The following is a 20,984-nucleotide window of genomic DNA, read 5'->3' as shown; positions in this document are numbered from 1 at the left end:
TTCAAAATCGTTGCAACACCATTCCTTGTGAGTGGCATTGCAGCTGGTTGGAGGCTGAGATTCTTATTCTCTTTAGGTATTTTGAATCCAATCTACAAATCAGAATATAAAATGCCCAGAAGACTAGTCTTAGTCTATGTTAAATCAGAGGGAGATATTCCACCACCTGAGCTCCCCCTCACTGACATATTCAGTCCGGGGGTGGGTGGGTGTGTGTGTGTGTGTGTGTGTGTGTGTGTGTGTGTGTGTGTGTGTGTGTGTGTGTGTGTGTGTGTGTGTGTGTGTGTGTACACAAATAGGCAAGGTTCCTTAGAGAACTAGGTTTTAAAGCATTCAGTAATGTTAGAATCAAACTTGCACAAACTGCCTTTATGCCAGTGACCCTGCCCTTTCTATTGCAAAGTAATCATATTGTTGATAGCTTGAACCATGGCAGAATTTGAAACAGATGATATGGTTAAAACCTAGATTATCACTGGGTAATATCCCTAAACCTAGTATTATTCTTGGGCAGCAGGAAATAATCTAATTAAATGTTTAATATTAAAATACAAAACTGAAATATTAGGTATACACCTTTGTAATTCAGTAATGTCCCACCTAAGAAATACATATTATTCACCACAACAAAATTTGTAAGTGTAAAAGGCTGATTTTATTTTTTAATGTGTGATGGGCGGGTCATGGCAAGACAATAAGTGGACAACCCGCGTCAGTGACTGGATCCCCAGAGACCACAAGCAACCACCAGGCAGACTGAAAATGCGCTGGGCCGATCCCATGACAAAACTCTTTGGCCAGAAATGAAAAGAATGAGCTTGCAACAAAAAGGAATGGTGTGGCGTCAACTTGCGTTCGTGGAGGGATGGACGAGGACAAGCCCCGACAAAGGCAACAAAGGTGAACATAACTGTGATTGGAATGGGGACAGCATGATGGTTAGCGTCTGGCATATTAAAAAAACAACTGTGGTTAGGTTTTCCAGGTCTTGGAGTGTCATGGGGAGACGGGATGTGTGCTAGCACTCACTGTGATCAGAACTTTACAAACTAGAGCTGTTGAGAAATAGCAAAACAATGCTAGAAATGATCTGCTAACATAGGCCAATGGCAATCAAGCGAGCAAAAAACATCACAATCTACAGTCATCCAGACATAATGCAAGTATTGCTTCTAGTTGCTAAAATGGTATAAAGAAAGCACTCGTTACAAAACTACTGAAGCAAAATCTCAGACTGGAATGATAAATTATATATAAACCCCTAAAAGCCAAAGTGAAACAGAACTCAACCCTCTTTCACTCATATACAATGTACTTCCTGAAGCATAGTACAGAATGCATTTCTGTGTCAAGTATTATTTTCCAAGAGTCATTATACATCCCTTCATTGTGTGCAATTCTCCTTTGTGTGTGTGTGAAGGAGATAATCAGAAGTGAATTTTATCAAGACAAAGTAGAAACATTAAGTACACAGTTACTATAGCAAACTATTTCCTCAAGGGAAGATACCTGTGGAGATTTTTTGAGTGATTACATTGATCAGTACGTTTAATTACTCCTAATGATTACAAATAGAGAGAATAGAGAACAAGAACTACTCTCGCGAAAGGCTAAGAGGGGGGAAATATATGGAACTCTTCAAGTGTCTAGGGCTTGCGCAAAGAGTGTGGCCTTTATCTCAGACTGTGAGGGGCATGAAAAAGATTTCCATACATAGAAGGCCCTCTACCAATGCTGCCACGCATGTAGTTCTGTAGCGCTCTGCATCTTCAACACTCAACCTTCTTGTAACTTGAAAACCCCTTTTCAGCATTAATTTAGGCTCACAGTGGGAAGATGCCCCTCACAGTCTTAGATAAAGGCCACACTGTTTGCACAAGCCCTAGACACTTGAAGAGCTCCATATATTTCTCCCTCTCCAAGCCTCTTGGGAGGGGAGTTCTTATTTACCAACACTAAGATATCTGAGGACAAGACCAGATGGCATGGAACAGAATTTGGCCCTGAATATTTCCAACAGGCTTCTAAATTAATTAGTAAGTCTCAACACTAAAGAAATATTTTTTAATTCACGTGGCTCTGTAATATCCTCACCCCATCACACAAGAAATTCAATTTTGAAACAAAAATATTCAGTGTGTATAACTACTTTCTATGCATTTATACAAATGGATATTTAATAGAATTCCAGTTTGCAGATATGCATTTATTTAAGATGTGTCACAATAACAGCAAATTAAAAACAATATTTTAAATAAAAGGTGTTTACCATATGCTTGTAGTTATAGTCACCACAGAAGCTGTGTTGCTTTCTGCATAATATAAAAGTTCAAAATGTCACAGTACCTATTATTTACAATGTAGCTATTTATCTCTATAAAAATGGTGAGCAAAATGAACTGCAAAAGGATTACAACATGATTTTGTTCAGAAAACAAGCTGCCTCAGTTTACCTTCCTTATTATAAACTGAATTCTTATACACTATTTAAAAATAATTCACATTCTTAAAAAATAGTAAAATACACGATTAACATTGATTTCTCAAGTGTAAGAAAATATGTTTAAATATATGTGGCTATTTGAAGTACAAAATATTGCTGTGTGTAAAGGATAACATGGTTGTAAAACTACTGTTGAGGGTTTACAAAAATACAAAACAATTTGCATTTGCTGAGTGCATAATTATACATTAGTGCAAACAAAAGCATATCTGAATTTAATAGATACACGTCTCAAAGATTTGCAGAGGTACGTAAAACATGAAATCTTTTCAGTGTCATACGGATTGAGCCCAAATCTCTATTAATCCTTTCCAAGCGATCTTCCAAGGCTTCCTAAAGAAAACATTTGAAAAAGATAATACATTCAATATCATACAGTTATAAACAATGGTCTTCTATAATTAATATGTTGGTACTGTCCCCATTTTCCGTCAGTGTCTTTTCTGATGCATTAACAGCTTTCCACTAACACCAGGACATTTGTCTACCTGAGTATGTACTCAGGCAGCTAGCCTGCACTGAAGTCTGTGCTGCCACATCTTCACTACTATTGTTCCTTGTGCAAACTAGATTAAAGCTAGCATGCGTGTGTCTACCTGAGCTACCACTATACCTTCATTTGTTGTGTAGATATACAGTAGAACCTCAGAGTTACGAACACCAGAGTTACAAACTGACCAGTCAACTACACACCTCATTTGGAACCAGAAGTATGCAAATCAGGCAGCAGCAGAGAGAGAAAGACACACACACACACAAACACAAAAACAAATACAGTACAGTACTCTGTTAAACGTAAACTACTAAAAAAAAAAGGGGGGGGGAGGAAGGAGCCTTTTTCTTCTGCATAGTAAAGCTTCAAATCTGTACTAAGTCAATGTTCACTTGTAAACTTTTGGAAGAACAACCATAATGTTTTGTTCAGAGTTACGAACAACCTCCATTCCCAAGGTGTTCATAACTGAGGTTCTACTGTATTCTAACTCAGTGGTTTACAACCTGGGGTCCATGGACTATGTCTAAGGATTCTGCGAAAGGTTGTCGTTGCCATAGAACAGTGGTTTTTCAACTTGTGGTCCGCAGAGCTGTGGGGGTCCACAGACTATGTCTAAGATTTCTAAAGGGGTCCACACCTCCATTCAAAATATTTAGGGGTCTACAAATGAAAAAAGGTTGAAAACCACTGCTCTAACTTACAACAACTTTACATATCAGTAGTTCTAAGTGATTTTAACTGAATCTGATTTACACCCTATCATTTCTTAATTTGGTCCTAAGACATGATGATAACTGGCAAACAATTTCCATAAAAGCTAAAGATTCAAACCAATTCATGGGCAGTGTAGAGTGGTATGGAAAAGCTCCTGTTACAATCCACTAAACCAGGGGTCGGCAACCTTTCAGAAGTGGTGTGCCGAGTCTTCATTTTTTCACTCCAATTTAAGGTTTCGCGTGCCAGTAACACATTTTAACGTTTTTAGAAGGCCTCTTTCTATAAGTCTATAATATATAACTAAACTATTGTTGTATGTAAAGTAAATAAGGTTTTTTAAATGTTTAAGAAGCTTAATTTAAAATTAAATAAAAATGCAGAGCCCCCTAGACCAGTGGCCAGGACCCGGGCAGTGTGAGTGCCACTGAAAATCAGCTCGCGTGCCGCCTTCGGCACGAGTGCCATAGGTTGCCTACCCCTGCACTAAACCATACCTTATTCTGTAGCAAAACAGAGAATACAGATTGAACTTCCAGTATTGGGAGATTAACTGAAAAAATAGTCAGATACACAGAAATAAGTGTTTTCACCTGGTTTAATCTTGCTTGTAAGGTTGTTCTTCCCCCACTACCAGGTATTCGACTCAATGCAGCCTCAATCTAGTAACACACAAAAATATCGCAGCTATAAATTCAAGAGCCAGTATAAACCTGCCTAATCTTTAATCTGCAAGAAAGTCAGGGATAGGTTAGAGATATATGTGCAGTGTAGTTGTTTAGATATTGTAATTATTACTATGTAATTATATGTACTTCTGCCCACCCTCACAAACATCCCTTTGAAGAAGACAGCACTCTAATTAGGTGCTAGAACGGTTTAATGCACAAACCTTTCATCTCTGAAAGGCTAGTTTAAATCTTGGCTTGTTGCAAAATAAATTCACCTCAGACCCTCTATCCCCATTTGTCTGCATCTCAATTGCAGAATATGACTTTGCTTAGAAAAGTCAAAGGACTGGAGTATCTGAAGTTTACTGTGCAAGGAAGATGCTGCACCGTCAGAACAACTCTGGGAACTTTGAATTGGTTTGAGCCAGGCATAGTGCAGCTATATGGCTGTCTCACTAGCCTCTCTCTTATACAAATGCATTTATTCATAAAATTAGAAGAAAAATGGTTTTTACCTGTTGCTTTTCTTGTGTGAGTTCATCAAAAAGTCTCTCAGTTTCAGCCAATGTCTTAATTCCTGATGTATACTTGAAATCAACATCATAAGGTACTACTGGTGGAGGAATACTTTGTTCATTTTTGTGCGGTATATTCCTCTCTTCCCAGGCAGAAGCCACAGTTCCTTTCTTCATTCCAGTGTGCAAAGATTCAGTGCAAGAACTATGTTTAACACAGCTGTCAATGCCTTTACCTGAATGTTGCCTTCCTATGAAAAGATGAAAGTGCTGTTTATTTTTTTTAATTCCTTTTTTTATATATATATATATATAAAATGTATTATACATAACAGAACATAAAGTGAACCATAGGAAAAGCAATGAATCACTGTGATTCTGTAGGACACAAACAGACAAAGGCATGAAAATTCACACTTGACGCTTTCAATACAAACATACTAATGTATTTAATTATGCCTCATGATATCAGAATTATCTCAAGATGAAGCTAAACTTGGGAAGAAGTTATGTAATATTGATTAGTTGCTGTTGATGACTGAAGACCTTAGTAATCTCAGATTTACAACAAAATAATTTTCTACAATATTAAACCAGAATATTTAATATAGGTAATGAAAAATATTTCACTGTAGCTTCAGACTGCTCTTTATATTATAGTTAAAGAATTAAAAACATGATTGAATATTAAAAATATTAAATATTTAAAATATAATATAAAATGTCATACATTCAGTATTTTAATGAAAATGTGATTAAAATAATGTTTTCATCCAACTATTTAAAAAAATTAAATTAACTAGCTTTATTATTATAATTACCCTTCACTATTTGTATGCAACACTTAGTAACAGAACCTTCATTAAGAATATTGAATACACACAATGACATGGTTCTTCGTAATATATACATTGCTTAACTAAATTAGAAATTAGGAAATTTATTTCCTTTCTTATTTTTCAGTTGAATTATTTTGTTATTCTATTGTTTGTGCATGTTTGTGTGTGTATAAAAATTAAATATTTACTGTAACAACAGTAATTTTTTACTGCTACAAGCAATATTACTATTGCATTTATTTATTGCAAAATAAAAGGATAGAGCTTTATCAGAAAAATGTCATGATTCCTCTTATCTAGTCAGTGGAAACTATGTGGAGAAAAAAGAGTTCCCTTTAGGAGGATGAAGAAAAAAAAAATCACAATTCTGCCCATTCTGACAAATTACCTTCTATATCATCTAGTGAAAGAAACTGGAGTCGTTTTCTTGGATTGCTATGTTGTAACGTAGAGGTAGGAGCAGTTTCCAAATCATCCAGAAGTATATTGAATCTACAGAATGATGAGGGGTGGGGTGTAGAAGAGACAACTACTTGTTAGAAATACCTATTATAAAAAATAGTCTATCTTTTTATACTTTTACATATTAAAAACAATTTCCTCTTCAATGGAAAATGTGATCTCTCTGGATTCTCCTAATTACAACCCCACCTTCAGGTTCTTTGGTTTCCATATATCAAAGGCCTTGAATCATGCAACCTGTTTCTTTCTAAAGGAAGAGGCCTGACTCCCATTCTCAAGAGCACTTTAATGTTACACTTAAGAGTGATGCTGAACTTTCCTTTTCCTCCACCTTACATATGCCTGCCCTGTACCCCACCTCCAGAATCAGAATGCTGCCTCTGCAGCTCTGCCAAACAGGATATCCAGCAAAATATAAAGAAAACCCTTTGTTTCAGTAGTAAGTTTAGTCTTCACACAAGTTTCTATGGGGGAGTGAAAAAGAGCTCTAAGTGCTTACTTTCTTTTACCCATTCTTTAAGGCATCACTTGTATCCCTGCATACTGACCCCGATTTACTCTGTGTTGACATAGGACAATGCCTCTACAGTCTTTTCCCTGTCAATATTATTCCATCAAATACAATATACCTAACACATCACCTTGGTGAATGCTAACTGGGGGGATCCAAGGTTATTCTTGCTCTATTTCAGAAAGCAAACTTGACTTCGGATACATGTCCCAGTCATGCAAATCCTTACTTAAGTGACCAGGCCTCTCTCATACGGTAATGTGTAGTATTTCACATTAAATGTGATAAGACTACTGCCATGAGTAAGAGCTATTCATAAAAGTATGGGTATGCTGGATCAAGCCCGTAAATTGTGTAACTACTATCAGAAAATAAACCCCCCTCCAAAATTAATATTTACAAATATGTACCTAGTCATTGTGTTTTCGTTTTTGCCAACCAAGTGGCTAAATCCTGGAGACAGGTTTTCTCTTGGAGATCGTTTTGGGCTGTATGTCACTGACACTGGTGCCAGCATTATTTCTCTTCGTGCTGCAGAGAAGAAAAGATTTAAGTGCCTAACACTTTTTCTATTTAAATAGTTTTTCTGAATACAATTTGATCCCCAAGTCTTAAAGAATTATTTTCAAAGTTCTCCATGAAGTACTGTCCATTTAAATCATATAAAGTATGTGTGTCACACACTGACAAATGATAGTAAGATTACAGCTTTCACATAGTCTGTAACTCATGTACGCAATCCTTTTTTCAGAAAATCCATGATAATGTGAGAATCGTAACTTGTAAATTTCCTACCTTCAGCTGTTTGTAACACAACTTTATGTTATTTAAATACACTGCATTTTGAAGTGACACAATAACCTGTACACAAAAATGCTTACTTGGAGTGTTTGCCTTCCTGTTTGAAGGTGGGAGGGATGATGACCTCTGCCCACTAGGTGAGCTATATCTTTTTGGTCTTTGTTGATCTCTGCATTTCTCTGGGGACCGATTGGCACTAAAAGTGCTTTCATTAAATCCAACAGTTTGACGTCGATGTGATGTTTCTGTAAAAAACCAAACATATAAAAATTAACATTTATATTACACAGGATATTGAGGATTCTCCTTCACTCAGTCCCCATGTAACCTACTGTACTCAACCCTGTACTTGTTCCATCTCAGCTGTTTCCCATGTCAGTAGGTTTGTGTTATACTAACCAGCTGTACATGCTTAAGTCCTATCCCCACTAGAAATTGAGCAATATTTGACATTCATTGAAGTAAGATGTTAACCTGACCTATGAGGAGAGCTGTTCTGCAGCACAGATATAGAAGAGAAGAAATGAATTTAAAGTGAAGGTAAACAGGACAAGTCTGAGCTAGTGAGAAATAGCACAGGCTTAATAGAAATGGGAGACAGAAAGCAGGGCAGCACAAGTATCTTGAGAGACAGGAGTTAGAACAGGACCTAAGTTTTCAAACCTAGGTGCTTGAATTTAGGCTCCTAAATCCATATTTTTGGCGCCTGAGTAATAAAGGCCTGATGCGAAGAGGTACTAAGCACCTGCAACTCCAGCACCATAGAGGAAGAGATTAAGTCTACTCAGTCATATAATACATGCCAGCTTTCATGCCAACATTTAGACGTTACACTACAACAAACAAATGTGGGTGCAAAGACAGCAGGAACTTTGTTAATACTCAGTATATATAAATTTCCGCTAGAGAAAGGACATGAACTAGATGAACTAATATGATGCTATAGAGAATTTCTTACATTCCTATTATTTTAAACAAGTCAGCTAGCTTTGTTATTTCAGGTTTTGTTAGGCAAACTACAGAGCATTGTTTTAGGATACACAAAGACTCTTTGCAAAGCTAACAACTATTTTTACCCTGTCACCTGAGCCAGACTAATTCTAATCCTTTGGGGGGGGAGGGGGGAAGGACACAAAAAACGTGATTTTGAGGATGCAAGTCAAGACAAATCCAAGAATATAAATAAATTTACTAGTTGAAGTGTCTTCTTTTTCTGTCTGTGTGCCCCAACTTTTAAATGCTTTTCCCTCTTCAAGTTCTTTAAAGGCTTTCATGATTGGTGTGTCTGGTGGCTCATTTTCTTTTTTTGCCATTACATTTGTTAAAGAGTCTTCTTGTGAAGGGTCCTTTTCAGGAGGAGAATGGTGCCTTAAATAATATATGAAAGCAGCATATGAGGAACCAAGATTTTATACTGTAAGTAGGCTATCCAAATATCAACCGAGAGTTACACTCACATAGAAATGAATGTAATACTTTACAGTTTGCTGGTGCAAAGTATTGTGTCATCTTACAACAATCCAAATGGAAAATTCTTATAAATGTTCTCTATTTCATCCAGAAACCTCTGACTTCTAAATATTAGTTACAGGATGATGTGAACCCCCAAATCTGAGCAATAGTGGAAATGAGTGAAGTTTGGTGAGCTAGAATTTTGGAAACATCAACTCCGTAAAATCTTAAAATCAAATCTACCCTGACAGAGACTGAGGAACGAACAAAGAACAAGGCAAACTACTAAAAAGACAGAGTGACATCCTCATCAAAACTGAAGTCTGCAGAACCAGCAGAGCTGCAACCAACCATGCCAGTGCAATTCTGACAGAGATCTCCTTTGCTGACCAAGGAACTGAAGTAGAATACTTCCGAGGGCATAAAGGCAATGGCAGTTGGTCAGTGAACAAGACGTACCTATGAGGTCTCTTCAAGGGCAAAAGACCTTTGAGAGCTAAGAAAGTCTCTGCCTGTTTCACACTAGATTAGTAGGTTCTTTCAAAACATGCACAGCACTTCAGGCAATGGATAAATACTTTAGACTTTAGTAAATAAATACAAGCACAAAACTCAAGAACAGTCAATTTTAGAGAAAATTATTTCTAAAATCAGAAATTGCATAGATATTTCTTAGATTACAACTGCTCTGATTCTCCACTAGATCAGAGTGGAGGGTGGAGGTTACAGGAAGCTATCTTACCTAGAAGGAATGTAGGTTTCCTCCAGTCTATTATCCATAATGCTCTCATGATTTTCTAAAGGTTGGCCTGTGAAGATTGAATACTCTGCTCCTGGTATCAACCACTTCCGTCTGTTTACATCAGAAGTTGTCAGCTTGCTATTGGAGTGAAAAGCTTCAGGATTATGAAATGCTTGAAGTTTTGGTTTTGAAATTAAAAAACAAAACAAATAGCACTTATACTAGCCAAAGAGAGAAAGCACCTTACATTCCAACACACAATTACAAATTTGTAAATATTTGGAGAAATAAGTACCTTTTTAAAAAGTGAGTGTTTTAATTAAAAGAACACACACACTCAAATTTCAGTAATTATTTATAATGCATTTTTAGAAGGCAGTATTTTCCACAGATCTATACTTCCATACAGAAACACTTGCTTTTCTGACTTCAAATGCCAGATACCAAGTTGGCTTCTTCGCAAAGATTTTGAATGAATTATACAAAACTAAGATATAACTGTACCCAAGATGAAGCTGTTGGTTTAAAGCCTCCAACTCTTTACTTCTCTTTTGTCTCATCCTATATATTTCTTAAAAAGAAAGAGCACAACTGATAATACAGAGGAGTGTTGAATATAGAGGCCACCAACTATTTTCAATTGAACAATTACAGATTAGAAATACCAAAAAAAGTGATTTTATATACAGATTCACTAAAAAGCACACAAAAATTAGAATAACAGCGTATCATTCACACAATACCAAGAACAATAATTATATTTATTTAAATCTATCCTGCTGTTTGTTTAAATGGAATGATGCTCTTTCTGTGTGTGCTATCAGTTTATAAGGCCTGATTTCATCCCCAGTTCTACACTGGCTTCAGCAAATTGCACCTCTTCCCTACACCAGTGGGGGCAAATCTGTCTCATAACATTTAAGTCTTTCCATTTTTCCTATTTTGGAGGCATCCCTCTCAGTTGCTAATTGGTACATATCTGAAGTTCCTTAATAGAAGGTAAAACTTTTGAGGCATGCTTTATACATCAAAAGAGCAAAGCAGGCACACCCCAGTTTTGCCCCTCTTCTAGCAAAATTTACACTCTAATTTCCACATAATCTAAGTGACATTTGTAAAATTTTATTTTAAAAAATTTAAAAAGTCACATACACCTTTCTGATTCAAAGTATTAAAGGTACAATGACATGGAGCAATTGCAGGTTCAGATCTTATACTTCCTACTGTGTACCTTTACTCACAAGGGTAATCTCTACTCATTTAAGTAATCCCAGTGAAGTAATTGAAACCATTTATGAGAGTAAGGATTATACAGGTAAAGCTTGCAAAACTGGACGCCCATATTTTTTATTTGATCTTTTAATCGTTTCCTGGCATATAATATGCTGGATTATGTAGTATGTCTTTCAACTGCTACAGTCTACTGTTAGATAACCCATTTTTAGCCAAAACAGAAAAACTTCTCAATAAAACACATCACCCACCTTTTCACATGATAGAATATTCACTTACTTGGCATGAGATGTTCTTAAATGACTTTCAGTAATATGACGGAGTTTCAACATATTTTCATGTTCTACCTGCTTGATCTGAGCTTCAAGTTTTGAAATTGTTCTAATGCAGAAGTAATGAAGACATATTACAAGGAGGTTTAAAAGAAGTTTAAGATAGTGTTGTTAGATCTTACACAGTATTAAAATATAGGGATTTTTTAAAATATATGTCCTTGGTGGAGTTTAGGTAGAAAAAGTGTAACCAGTATGTAAAGATACTTCATTGTATCTGATTCCAAGCTCTGTCAAATCAGAAGTTAAACAACATGGATGGAGGGCAAGAAAAAATATGTTGCTGTGGAATAATTCCATCGAAGTGTAAAACCATTTAAAAATACTAATGAGGTTACATGGGTTCTATCTGAATGAAGTCTATTTTTTAAAATTAGCTTCACCAAAAGGAAGAAAAAAAATCTCTTTTCCTCCTTGAAAAGGTGGATTTCTGTAAAAAGCTCCCCCATTCTGGATTTAATGGGCTGATCTTCATCTCACATGTCACTCAGGTAACTCACCCAGCCTGCTGTTCAGACTTTTCACATCATAACTCTCCCCTCCCCCACCACAGAGTAGCCTACACCTTCAATTAATCAAACCTTTGCAAGAATTCTGTTAAACCTGCAATCAGAATTAAAGTGAAAAACCCCAAACCTGGTGGGCTTCTAGATTGGGGACTGTGACACAGACATGCCCAGGCAGGTATATTACCTCTGTGTCCAACCATTTCTCAATATTTCATCAAAGAGGTTGTGTGTGGTCTTGGCTGAAACCTAGGAACTAGCTGATTGTCATGGTTACTGTGAGATGTTTGTAAGGGAAATAACTTAAGAGATATGTAAAATGCAGAATATTAGGTTTCAAAACTGTTGTCACCTGAGGCGAGGCAGGTCTCGGAGCTAACTCAATCAACATTGGGAACAATAGACATCTGTGAAGCCAGCCCTATGGTTACTATCTGGACCAGGTGCAGGCTTGAGGAGTTAAAGTCAAAAGAACTCCAGGAAAAGTCTCTGAATAAGGGAATCCCCTGGGGAAAGGGCACAGGATTTGTTCTATTACAGAGGAGATAACCCCCACTTCTGCTGGCAGTGTCTCATTAAAGGTGGATCGTAGCTTTCTGAACTGGACAAACATGGCCAGGACTGACCACTGAGTGAGCAATACCATATTAGACAGGAAAGTAACTTGTTAATAAGTATAAACTATAGATTTTGTATACATTTTTCTTTTACTTGTATCCTTATGTTTCCAAACCTTTATACTTGCTTTTATTTGAATCTCTATCTCAAACTCTGTTAGACGTAAAACCAAACTGAATTTTATTTAAGTCCTTTGTGCTAAGGAGAATGGTGAATTGAGGTGCACTGCTTCCATGGAGGCCACGGATCAGTGTAGACTGTGAGTTTCCAGTCAATAAAAGGGTTGGGAACTCAAGTGTATCAAAGTGGGGTTTGTGAAATTGCTAGCTTGCATTGGGAGAGGGGCTTGTAGAGCCCAGAGCAGAAGGCTTGTGTTGCCAACAGCTGGTAGTTGGGGAGGCTTTCCTAAAATCTAGGGCAGGAGTGGCCAACCTGTGGCTCCGGAGCCGCATGTGGCTCTTCAGAAGTTAATATGCGGCTCCTTCAATAGGCGCTGACTCCGGGCTGGAGCTATAGATGCCAACTTTTCAATGTGCCGGAGGGTGCTCACTGATCAACCCCTGGCTCTGCACCAGGCCCTGCCTCCACTCCACCCCTTCCTCCAAGGCCCCCACCCCTTCTTGCCCCCTTCCCCGAGCCTGCCACACCCTCGCTCCCCCTCTTCCCCTCCCCCCCCCCGAGCCTCCCGCACCACACTGTGAAACAGCTGATCACGGCGAGTGGGAGGTGTGGGGAGGGAGGGGGAGGTGCTGATTGTTGGGGCTGCCGGCGGGCAGGAGACGCGGGGCGGAAATGGGAGCTGATGGAGGGGCTGCTGATGTATTACTGTGTCTCTTTGGCAATGTACATTGGTAAATTCTGGCTCCTTCTCAAGCTCAGGTTGGCCACCCCTGGTCTAGGGGGCAAAGACAAGGCTTTCTCATGCTGTAAGAAGGTGGTAGTGATCCACCTCAGTCACTGGGATCCATCACAGAAATACAGTTTTCAGATAGGAAAACAAAATATCCTTTTCCATTAAGGTTGCCCCCAATCTGGAATGGTCTATGCCCCAGCAGTTCACAGAACCAGATGAGAGAAACAGACAATGCAAAAGAAATACTAGACTGAACTGCCCCTGACTCCTGCTCTCAGAACATAGCATACAAGTATGGCAAAGGCACCTCAATCTTCACAACAATGCCTAAAAAAAAAATTTTAGACACTGGTCATTTACCTGGCATCTACGTTTCTTTTAGACAGGTGGACACCATGTCAGCTTGGGATGTCTCTACACCCTTTCTGGTCTTAAAAACTCTCAAATGCTTAATAATGTATACTTTCTTGATTGAGGAGTAAATTCAAAGCCTAAGCACGAGGCCTTCTTCCCTCCCTTTTTTTTTGGGGGGGGGGGTAGGGGGGCAGAACAAAATAAATAAGGATTTTGGCTTCCTTAAAATCCTGTGAATTATACAAATATATAAAAGGGCCAGGACAACACCCAAAATGGTCCCAAATTCTCTCTTTGGCTAGACTGGCTTTAGACAAAGCAATAGAAGGTTAATGGCTTAGTAGCAATGAAATCTAGAATTGACTAGGAGATGAAACTGGTGACCATCCTAAGAATAACACTGAAAAACAACAAACAAAAATGTACATGAAAAATTGTAATTTCCCCATCTCTCCTGATCTTTCTGACTTATGAACAGCGAGACTCCAGATGCTCAGATGAACATGGGGAGGGAAGGGATGACAGCACATACCCACAAAAGAGAAACAGTGAGTCATATACCAAGAGAAGTCAGCTCAAAGAAATCCTGTGCGGCCTATACTAGAGCTTTTCCAGAGTAAAGTCCCTCTTCCCCTGCCGGCCGCCCTGAATGCTCTGTTTAGCAGGCTTGCAAGAGAACTGTTGACAAATAGGAGACAAAGACTTTCAGCAGTTGGTAGCCATGCACAATACTGGCTGGACTTTGGCCCTGACATTCATCCCTTGATGGTCATGAGTCCTGCCTGATGCATATCCAGAAAGTGTAAATTCAATGGATTGCGGTTCTATCAGTCAGCAGAGAGGTCTAGATAGCAGGAGGGACAGCCATAGGAGGTATTATTCCTGATCTATACATGGAACACCTTCCTGTCCTTTATTTGTGCCTAGGTGCAATAATCTTGAACAGCAAATTCCTGTCAGCATCCACATTAGTGAAAACCATATCAAAGGGCAGGTCTTCACTACAGGGGGGGGTCGATTTAAGATACGCAAATTCAGCTACGCGAATAGCATAGCTGAATTCGACGTATCGGAGCCGACTTACCCCGCTGTGAGGACGGCGGCAAAATCGACCTCCCCGGCTCCCAGTCGACGGCGCTTACTCCCACCTCCGCTGGTGGAGTAAGATTGTCGATTCGGGGATCGATTGTCGCGTCCCGATGAGACGCGATAATTCGATCCCCGAGAGATCGATTTCTACCCGCCGATTCAGGCGGGTAGTGTAGACCTAGCCAAAGACTGGTTAGCTGAAGATGAGGGCTTTTGAGGAGAGAACTCTGGCATGAAAAGCTTGACCAGTGGATTGGCTGAACTGAATGACAACAGAAAGAGGAGACGCAACCCATTAATTCCAGATTGGGAGGAGGTCCTGATGAGGAAAAAAAATGTTTAAAGTGTTGTAAAATAAGTAGGCTCTTATAATTTGTGCAACGTAACATAAAATTATTCAATATCTGTACAAAGGTGCTTCATTCATTTTTTACAAATTGCAACTGGATCTAAAGAGCTGCAATAATTTTCATTATCAAGGATTAAATGCTAAATGCATTAAACCTAGATTCACATTATTAAGATAGTACTAAGATACTTTCACATTTTACCTTTTCAAATCAGAAATCTGGGTGTTTGCATCAAGCAATTTATTTTCAGTTGCATTCAATGTATCCTGTAAAATACACAAAGAAAAATGTAACAAGTGCAGACACTCTATAAGGGAAAAAATGAGTAACTTCATCTATATTGACAAATTACAATTTGTATCACCTTTTTATTTGAAAGGGAGTTATGTTAAAACAAAATCCTTAGACTTCAATTTGACTTTGCAATACCCTTGTTGCCTAGGCTTAGAATATCATATAAACAATAAGATTTCTTTCTTCATCTGATGTACTCTGAACTCCATGCTCTTCTTCCTTCTATGACATTGCAAACATACTAGGAAGCCATTCGTTAAAATATATGGATTCATCCCTGTAATCCTTTTTTAAATACTTAAAATATTCAATTAATATGTATTTCTGTGCCATGGTGATATATCTGGGCCTAATACTGTGGCCGTTCAAACTTTTCCCTGCCTTTAGTTCCCTTGATTCAAATATTATCCTCTCACTTATAGTTGGATATCTGGACATTCCAGTACTGTCACTCCTTTAAAAAACAAAATTATATATATATTATATATATATATATATATATATATATATATATTATATATATATATATATATATATATATATATATATATATATATATATATATATATATATATATATATATATATATATATATATATTAAAACTATACAAAGATTTTTACTCAAAAGTTTTTAAATAAAATTAATCCATGCCTACTTACCTTTACTCTTTCATGTTCTTTTCCAAGGGATTCATATTCTCCCAGAAGCTAAAAGAAAAAAAACTGCAAGTAGTAAAATTAAAACATAATGGAAAACTAAACTCTTATAATCTAACATGCATTTTAATTTCTTTTAAAGTTATTGACCTAAAGCAAAAGTCCAATTACAAAAACTAAGTTTAAGCCATTTAGCTACAAGCAAAATAAGAATTGTAGCATATTTGCTCCCCTGCACTACGCTAAGGCTAGACTGTATATTTCTGATTGTAAATGTAAGGTGCAGACACGTGAGGAAATTGTGACTTAAGAGAGTTAAATTTCTCTCCTTGGCTGCCCATTTGCTTCGGTGGTTTAGTACACCAGTTTGCTATTGGTCTATGTCCAAAGCAGACTATTTCATTCTCTGTGCCAGTGCAGCTGAAGTGGGTGGCACACTGGAGGGATAAGCCAACCATTACTTGGCTGCCCGCACCAGCCCACCTGCACATGAGTGGAGGGGAAGAAGAAGTTGCATGAAGGCTGCTTTCCTTCCAACACTGGGCCCCAGCAATAGCATATAGAAGGAGGCACCTTATAGCCCCTTACCCTCTGTTTCAATTCATTGTCCCTTGCACTATCTTGACTATTAAGATTTAAATGTAGAATTATTCAAACTGATGAATAGTTTACTTGAGGCAAGAAGTTGAAAACATACTGCCAAATCAGTTATGCCTGAACTTTAGGGTTTGATAAACTTTTGTTTTATGAAGCTTTACGATCTATTGAAAATTTACACACACAAAAAATCCAATGGAAACAGGTTTTCTTAATACACATAGTCCCCTGGAGTATTTGCAATCCAGATAATGTAATATTTGAGTCTGGGTCGTAAAACTGACTAAAGGCTGAATAAAAGTGAAAAATCTTTTAAATGTAAACTGAACAAAATTAATATGGAAAGAATTATGGGCCAGATCCTGCAGACCCAGGAGCTTAACTATGGGAGTCAGAGTTTGCAGGATGTGGACCCAAGTAATTTAACATAGAGCAATCTTCTGACTACAACCACCATGCTGCAAACTATTTTGCACAGAGGCACCTTTGCCTATCTATGGAGCTGCATTAAAGTCAATGGGGCAATGCACAAATGCAGCGTTGCAGAACAATTTGCAAGATTGGGACCAACAACACATGAAAAATATTTAATATAGATCTCCTCATTCACAATGGGTGGAAAGTCACCACTGAGCAGGACGCTTGCAAGAACATCTCCACCATTTAAGACATATTTAAGCACTTAGATCCAGTGCTTTGCTGAGCTGAAGCTTCAAAAAGAGTTTGAGAGGTGTCTTTCACGCTAGAAGAGTATTGCTGAACAATATAAAGAAATTATTTTTGGGAGTGGTTCTTAATGAATTCATGTTTATTGATCAATATAGTTGTCTCTATTCAGGAGTTAGCCCTTTTTATTGCTGACAGCTGTTTTGGTTTTAAATTCACTTTTTTCTTCCAATTCCCAATGGCAGACACACTTTTAAATATTCAGGGCATATGTATAACAGTACACAAACTGGATAAGTCCAGAAAGTCAGATTTTCCCTAGTAGGCTTTATTTCTAAAATACTGGCAGTCCTTTTTGTTTGCACAAATAATGTTAACAGTTTGTTGACTTGTCTAATAATCCTTGTGTGCTTTAGCATTACTCTGCTTGGAGTATGTTAGATTTTTTTTAAATGAATTTTATTTAAAATACAAAATATAAAAACTTCTTATACATGAAATGTCAAGAAAGTAATCAGAAAAAACTACTGAAGAGATAAAAGGAAACAAAATTACTTACCCACCAAAGACGGGATTTTCAAAGGTGCTCAATACTGGCTTTGCTCTGCTTCCAGTGAAGTCAATGGTCAAATTTCCCACTGGACTTCAAAAGGAAAGATTTTGGCCAACATAGAGCACTTTTCAGAATCCCATCCTAAAAAGGGAGCTAAAGCGCCCAATATGTTTTCACAGTGCTAATCTGCATTCTGTAAAGACAGATTAATTTTAATATAAAGTAATAATGAAAAAAGTCAGAAAGCAAGGTTCTATTAATTTGGTCTGCAGTTTGACAGAAAATCTGAACAAACCACAAAGGGTTACAATACAGAACGTCAGTTCATCCCCAGTGAATTAAAAAAAAAAAAAAAAATCAATGAGAAATTTATTCTAAAATTAGTTCAGAAAATGTTACCTTACCAGACACACAGATGGTAAGCTAAGCTAGCACCACTATTTGACTGCTGGAGACAGAAAAGAAACTGAGTAGGCAGAGTCTTTAGAGATCTGTCTCCCTGCTGTTGCAAAACAACACCTAGCCATCTGGACTTGAAGGGTATAAATAATACTTAATTTCTCTATAATGTCAGTAAAATGATCTAACAGTTTAAAAAGTAATAAAAATACAAGATAAGTTATACTATACATATTCTTTTATTTTAGTATGTACAATAACAACAAAATATAATCAAATCTGCACTAATGACCAATTTGAGTAAACAATTTGGTCTCTTAAATAACAATTTTAAAATATCTATTATATTTCTAGTATAATCTTGTTCAACCTTTATTTAACTGCCACCTCCACAGGACTGAATTTTCCTGGTCACTTAAGACAGGTTTTGCTGCAGTAAATTTTGAGTGTTATTCCAAAAGCATCTAAGACTTTTACAGTTCATGGAATATTGTGCAGTTGTAAACTATTATTCATTATTTTCTCACTTACATCTTGAAACATTTTATTTTCTTCCTTTAACCTGGCATCTTTATTATTTGACAGCTTGTAAGCCTTTTCAAATGCTTCTTCTAGATCCTTAAGCCTAGATTTTAGTCGGCTGATAGTGTTATCCTTCTCTTTATGACTTGTGCGCATTTCTTCAATACGTTCTTGCAAAACTTTGGAAGTATTACTGACTGCATAAAAACGTTCTCTCCAATCTGTCTACAAAACAAAAACAAGGTTCATTAAAACATTTACATAACAGATTTTGTCTCTAAATAGTAAAGTTATAATCTTAAATCTTACAAGAATAGAAAGCAGAAGTTAATTTTTAATAATGCACAGGAACTGAAAAAAGTTTAAGCTACTTTCTTTAATGCAATGCATTGGACTAAAAAAATAAGATTCAAGAAAAGACACCCAATTTCCATCTCGTAAAAACATTTCCTGTTCTTTAACAAGGAACCAGTTTGCTGTATAGCCATGAAAGAACAGGCCCAGGACTAGCAGGAAAGCTGTGGGTCACGAAAGGAGGATTCGTATATTTTGGCCCAACTGGGCCTTTACAATCTATAGTAGGGTAAATATAGGTAAAGGGATAGTTCTTTTTGCCTCACTGCACAAGGAATTTGCCTTATCACCCATGTATAAAATAAGAAAAGGACGTAATTATTCCCCCCCCCTTTTTTTGAGAGAGAGAGAGAGAGAGAGAGAGAGAGAGAAATCAGAAACACATGTCTTTAATATTTTATTGGTGAACTTTAGCTCTTGCTAAAATTGGAAGGAAGGTGAGGGGATAGGGTTATTTATAAATAATAAAGTTTAAACATTTACAGAGGTCAAGGTTCTCAACCAAACCCCAAACAGAAATGTTAACAATCAGGGATAAGGAGGATCACATCTGTAGAGCATAGCTTGCCCATCATGCACTGGTAAGGGAGTGTGGGAATAAAATGGCAGAGAGAACTCACATGGTGGCAAAATGTCTTTGCATGAGAATGGGCAGTAGTTGGAGTGGAATGACGCTCAAAAGACAGGGATTTTGTAGATCAAGAGGTTCTAAAGGTGCAGAACTTAGTATCTATGCAAATATGAGCTGGCTGTTCATATTATGTGATATTGGATGAGGCCAACATAACTATCAATTTAATCTATATTTTTAACAGTTGCACACACTCTTACCTTTTTACTTAACAAACAACTTTAATCCCTTTCCCGAGATGCACACAGGAAAAGGACATCAGGGTTTATAATGTGAACTGTAACAATCTACTGGTTTATTTGTAATATTTTTTACTGCAGTTTGAGCTTGCAGATTGCCACGCTCTATAGATCTAACTTTAATCCATGTTACCCACAATATATACTTACCACTTGCATTTCTAGCATATTATTCTTATTTTCAAGGGTTCTCATGCGAGTACTAGCTTCATTGAGAGCAGCATCTAACTGGTCACACCTAGAGGCATAATTTTTTTTAAAATTACCGAAGAATTTATACAATAAAAAAACCCTTTCCCTTATAGTCACAAAACAAATATTACCTATCAACAAGATTTTGATTGATTTTCTTCAGCTCTTCAGATGAAGCAGTTTTATGGCTTGCCTCAAGTTGTTGTTTTAAACTATGGATCTCTGAGTCATAATAAGCTCGTAGATCAGCTATGTGTCGGGCATGTTTTTTCCTCAAGTTCTGCCTAATCCTGATTTTAAAATTAAGAACAAAAAATTATTGTTTTTTTCCACATTACTGAATGTAAATCTTACCCTAGTCCACATTACCATCCACTGGCAACCTAACATTAAAACCATTGCCATATTTATTACTACATGGACTTCTCTCACACAGGACTAGCTACTGCTCCTATTTAGGTCAATGGAGAAAGTTGGTTTTACTGAAGCAGGATCAAGCTCTCAGTGCTTGTAAACAAATTCAAGGCTTTTCTTCTCTCTGCCTGCACAGACCAATAGAAGATATGCATGCTAAATTAAAATGGGTGGGGAGAGGAGGGGACAGAAGAAAAACTCCAAAACTACCTCCAAGCTATGATCCCTTAGAAAAGCCACACACACCTTCTATAAACTGGGTCTGCTGGTCTTTGAGGAAAGCAATATAGCTTAAACAGAGGGAGTGAAGGGATATTTGCTTTTCATTGGATAGTGTGGCTCTTTGCTTCTTTTAGCAGGGCGGCGCAAATAAGAATACATATACATTTTATCCCTTGAAATGTTTTATACATATTAATTCTCA

At 37.2% G+C, this 20,984-nt stretch overlaps 1 protein-coding gene across 1 annotated transcript in view; it reads right to left on the bottom strand.

Annotated features, from left to right (window-relative positions):
• Positions 1-2,242: 2,242 nt before the first annotated feature.
• Positions 2,243-20,984, bottom strand: part of MPHOSPH9 (M-phase phosphoprotein 9) — a 47,177-nt gene continuing 28,435 nt past the window's right edge. The window contains exons 11-24 of the mRNA XM_065417775.1: positions 20,278-20,436; positions 20,105-20,192; positions 18,740-18,955; positions 15,997-16,044; positions 15,243-15,307; positions 11,219-11,320; positions 9,707-9,844; positions 8,701-8,880; positions 7,593-7,735; positions 7,122-7,242; positions 6,127-6,230; positions 4,900-5,150; positions 4,307-4,375; positions 2,243-2,836 (exon numbers count right to left, since the gene is read on the bottom strand). Of these exons, the coding sequence (XP_065273847.1) occupies positions 2,735-2,836; positions 4,307-4,375; positions 4,900-5,150; positions 6,127-6,230; positions 7,122-7,242; positions 7,593-7,735; positions 8,701-8,880; positions 9,707-9,844; positions 11,219-11,320; positions 15,243-15,307; positions 15,997-16,044; positions 18,740-18,955; positions 20,105-20,192; positions 20,278-20,436 (1,786 nt within the window). The 3' untranslated portion in view covers positions 2,243-2,734. The remainder of the gene's footprint in view (positions 2,837-4,306; positions 4,376-4,899; positions 5,151-6,126; positions 6,231-7,121; positions 7,243-7,592; positions 7,736-8,700; positions 8,881-9,706; positions 9,845-11,218; positions 11,321-15,242; positions 15,308-15,996; positions 16,045-18,739; positions 18,956-20,104; positions 20,193-20,277; positions 20,437-20,984) is intronic.

This window comes from Emys orbicularis, chromosome 16, assembly GCF_028017835.1.
Source record: "Emys orbicularis isolate rEmyOrb1 chromosome 16, rEmyOrb1.hap1, whole genome shotgun sequence".
Lineage (NCBI taxonomy): Eukaryota > Metazoa > Chordata > Testudines > Emydidae > Emys > Emys orbicularis.
The sequence above is the reverse complement of the archived record's forward strand: the minus strand, read 5'-3'. Positions and strand labels throughout refer to the sequence as shown.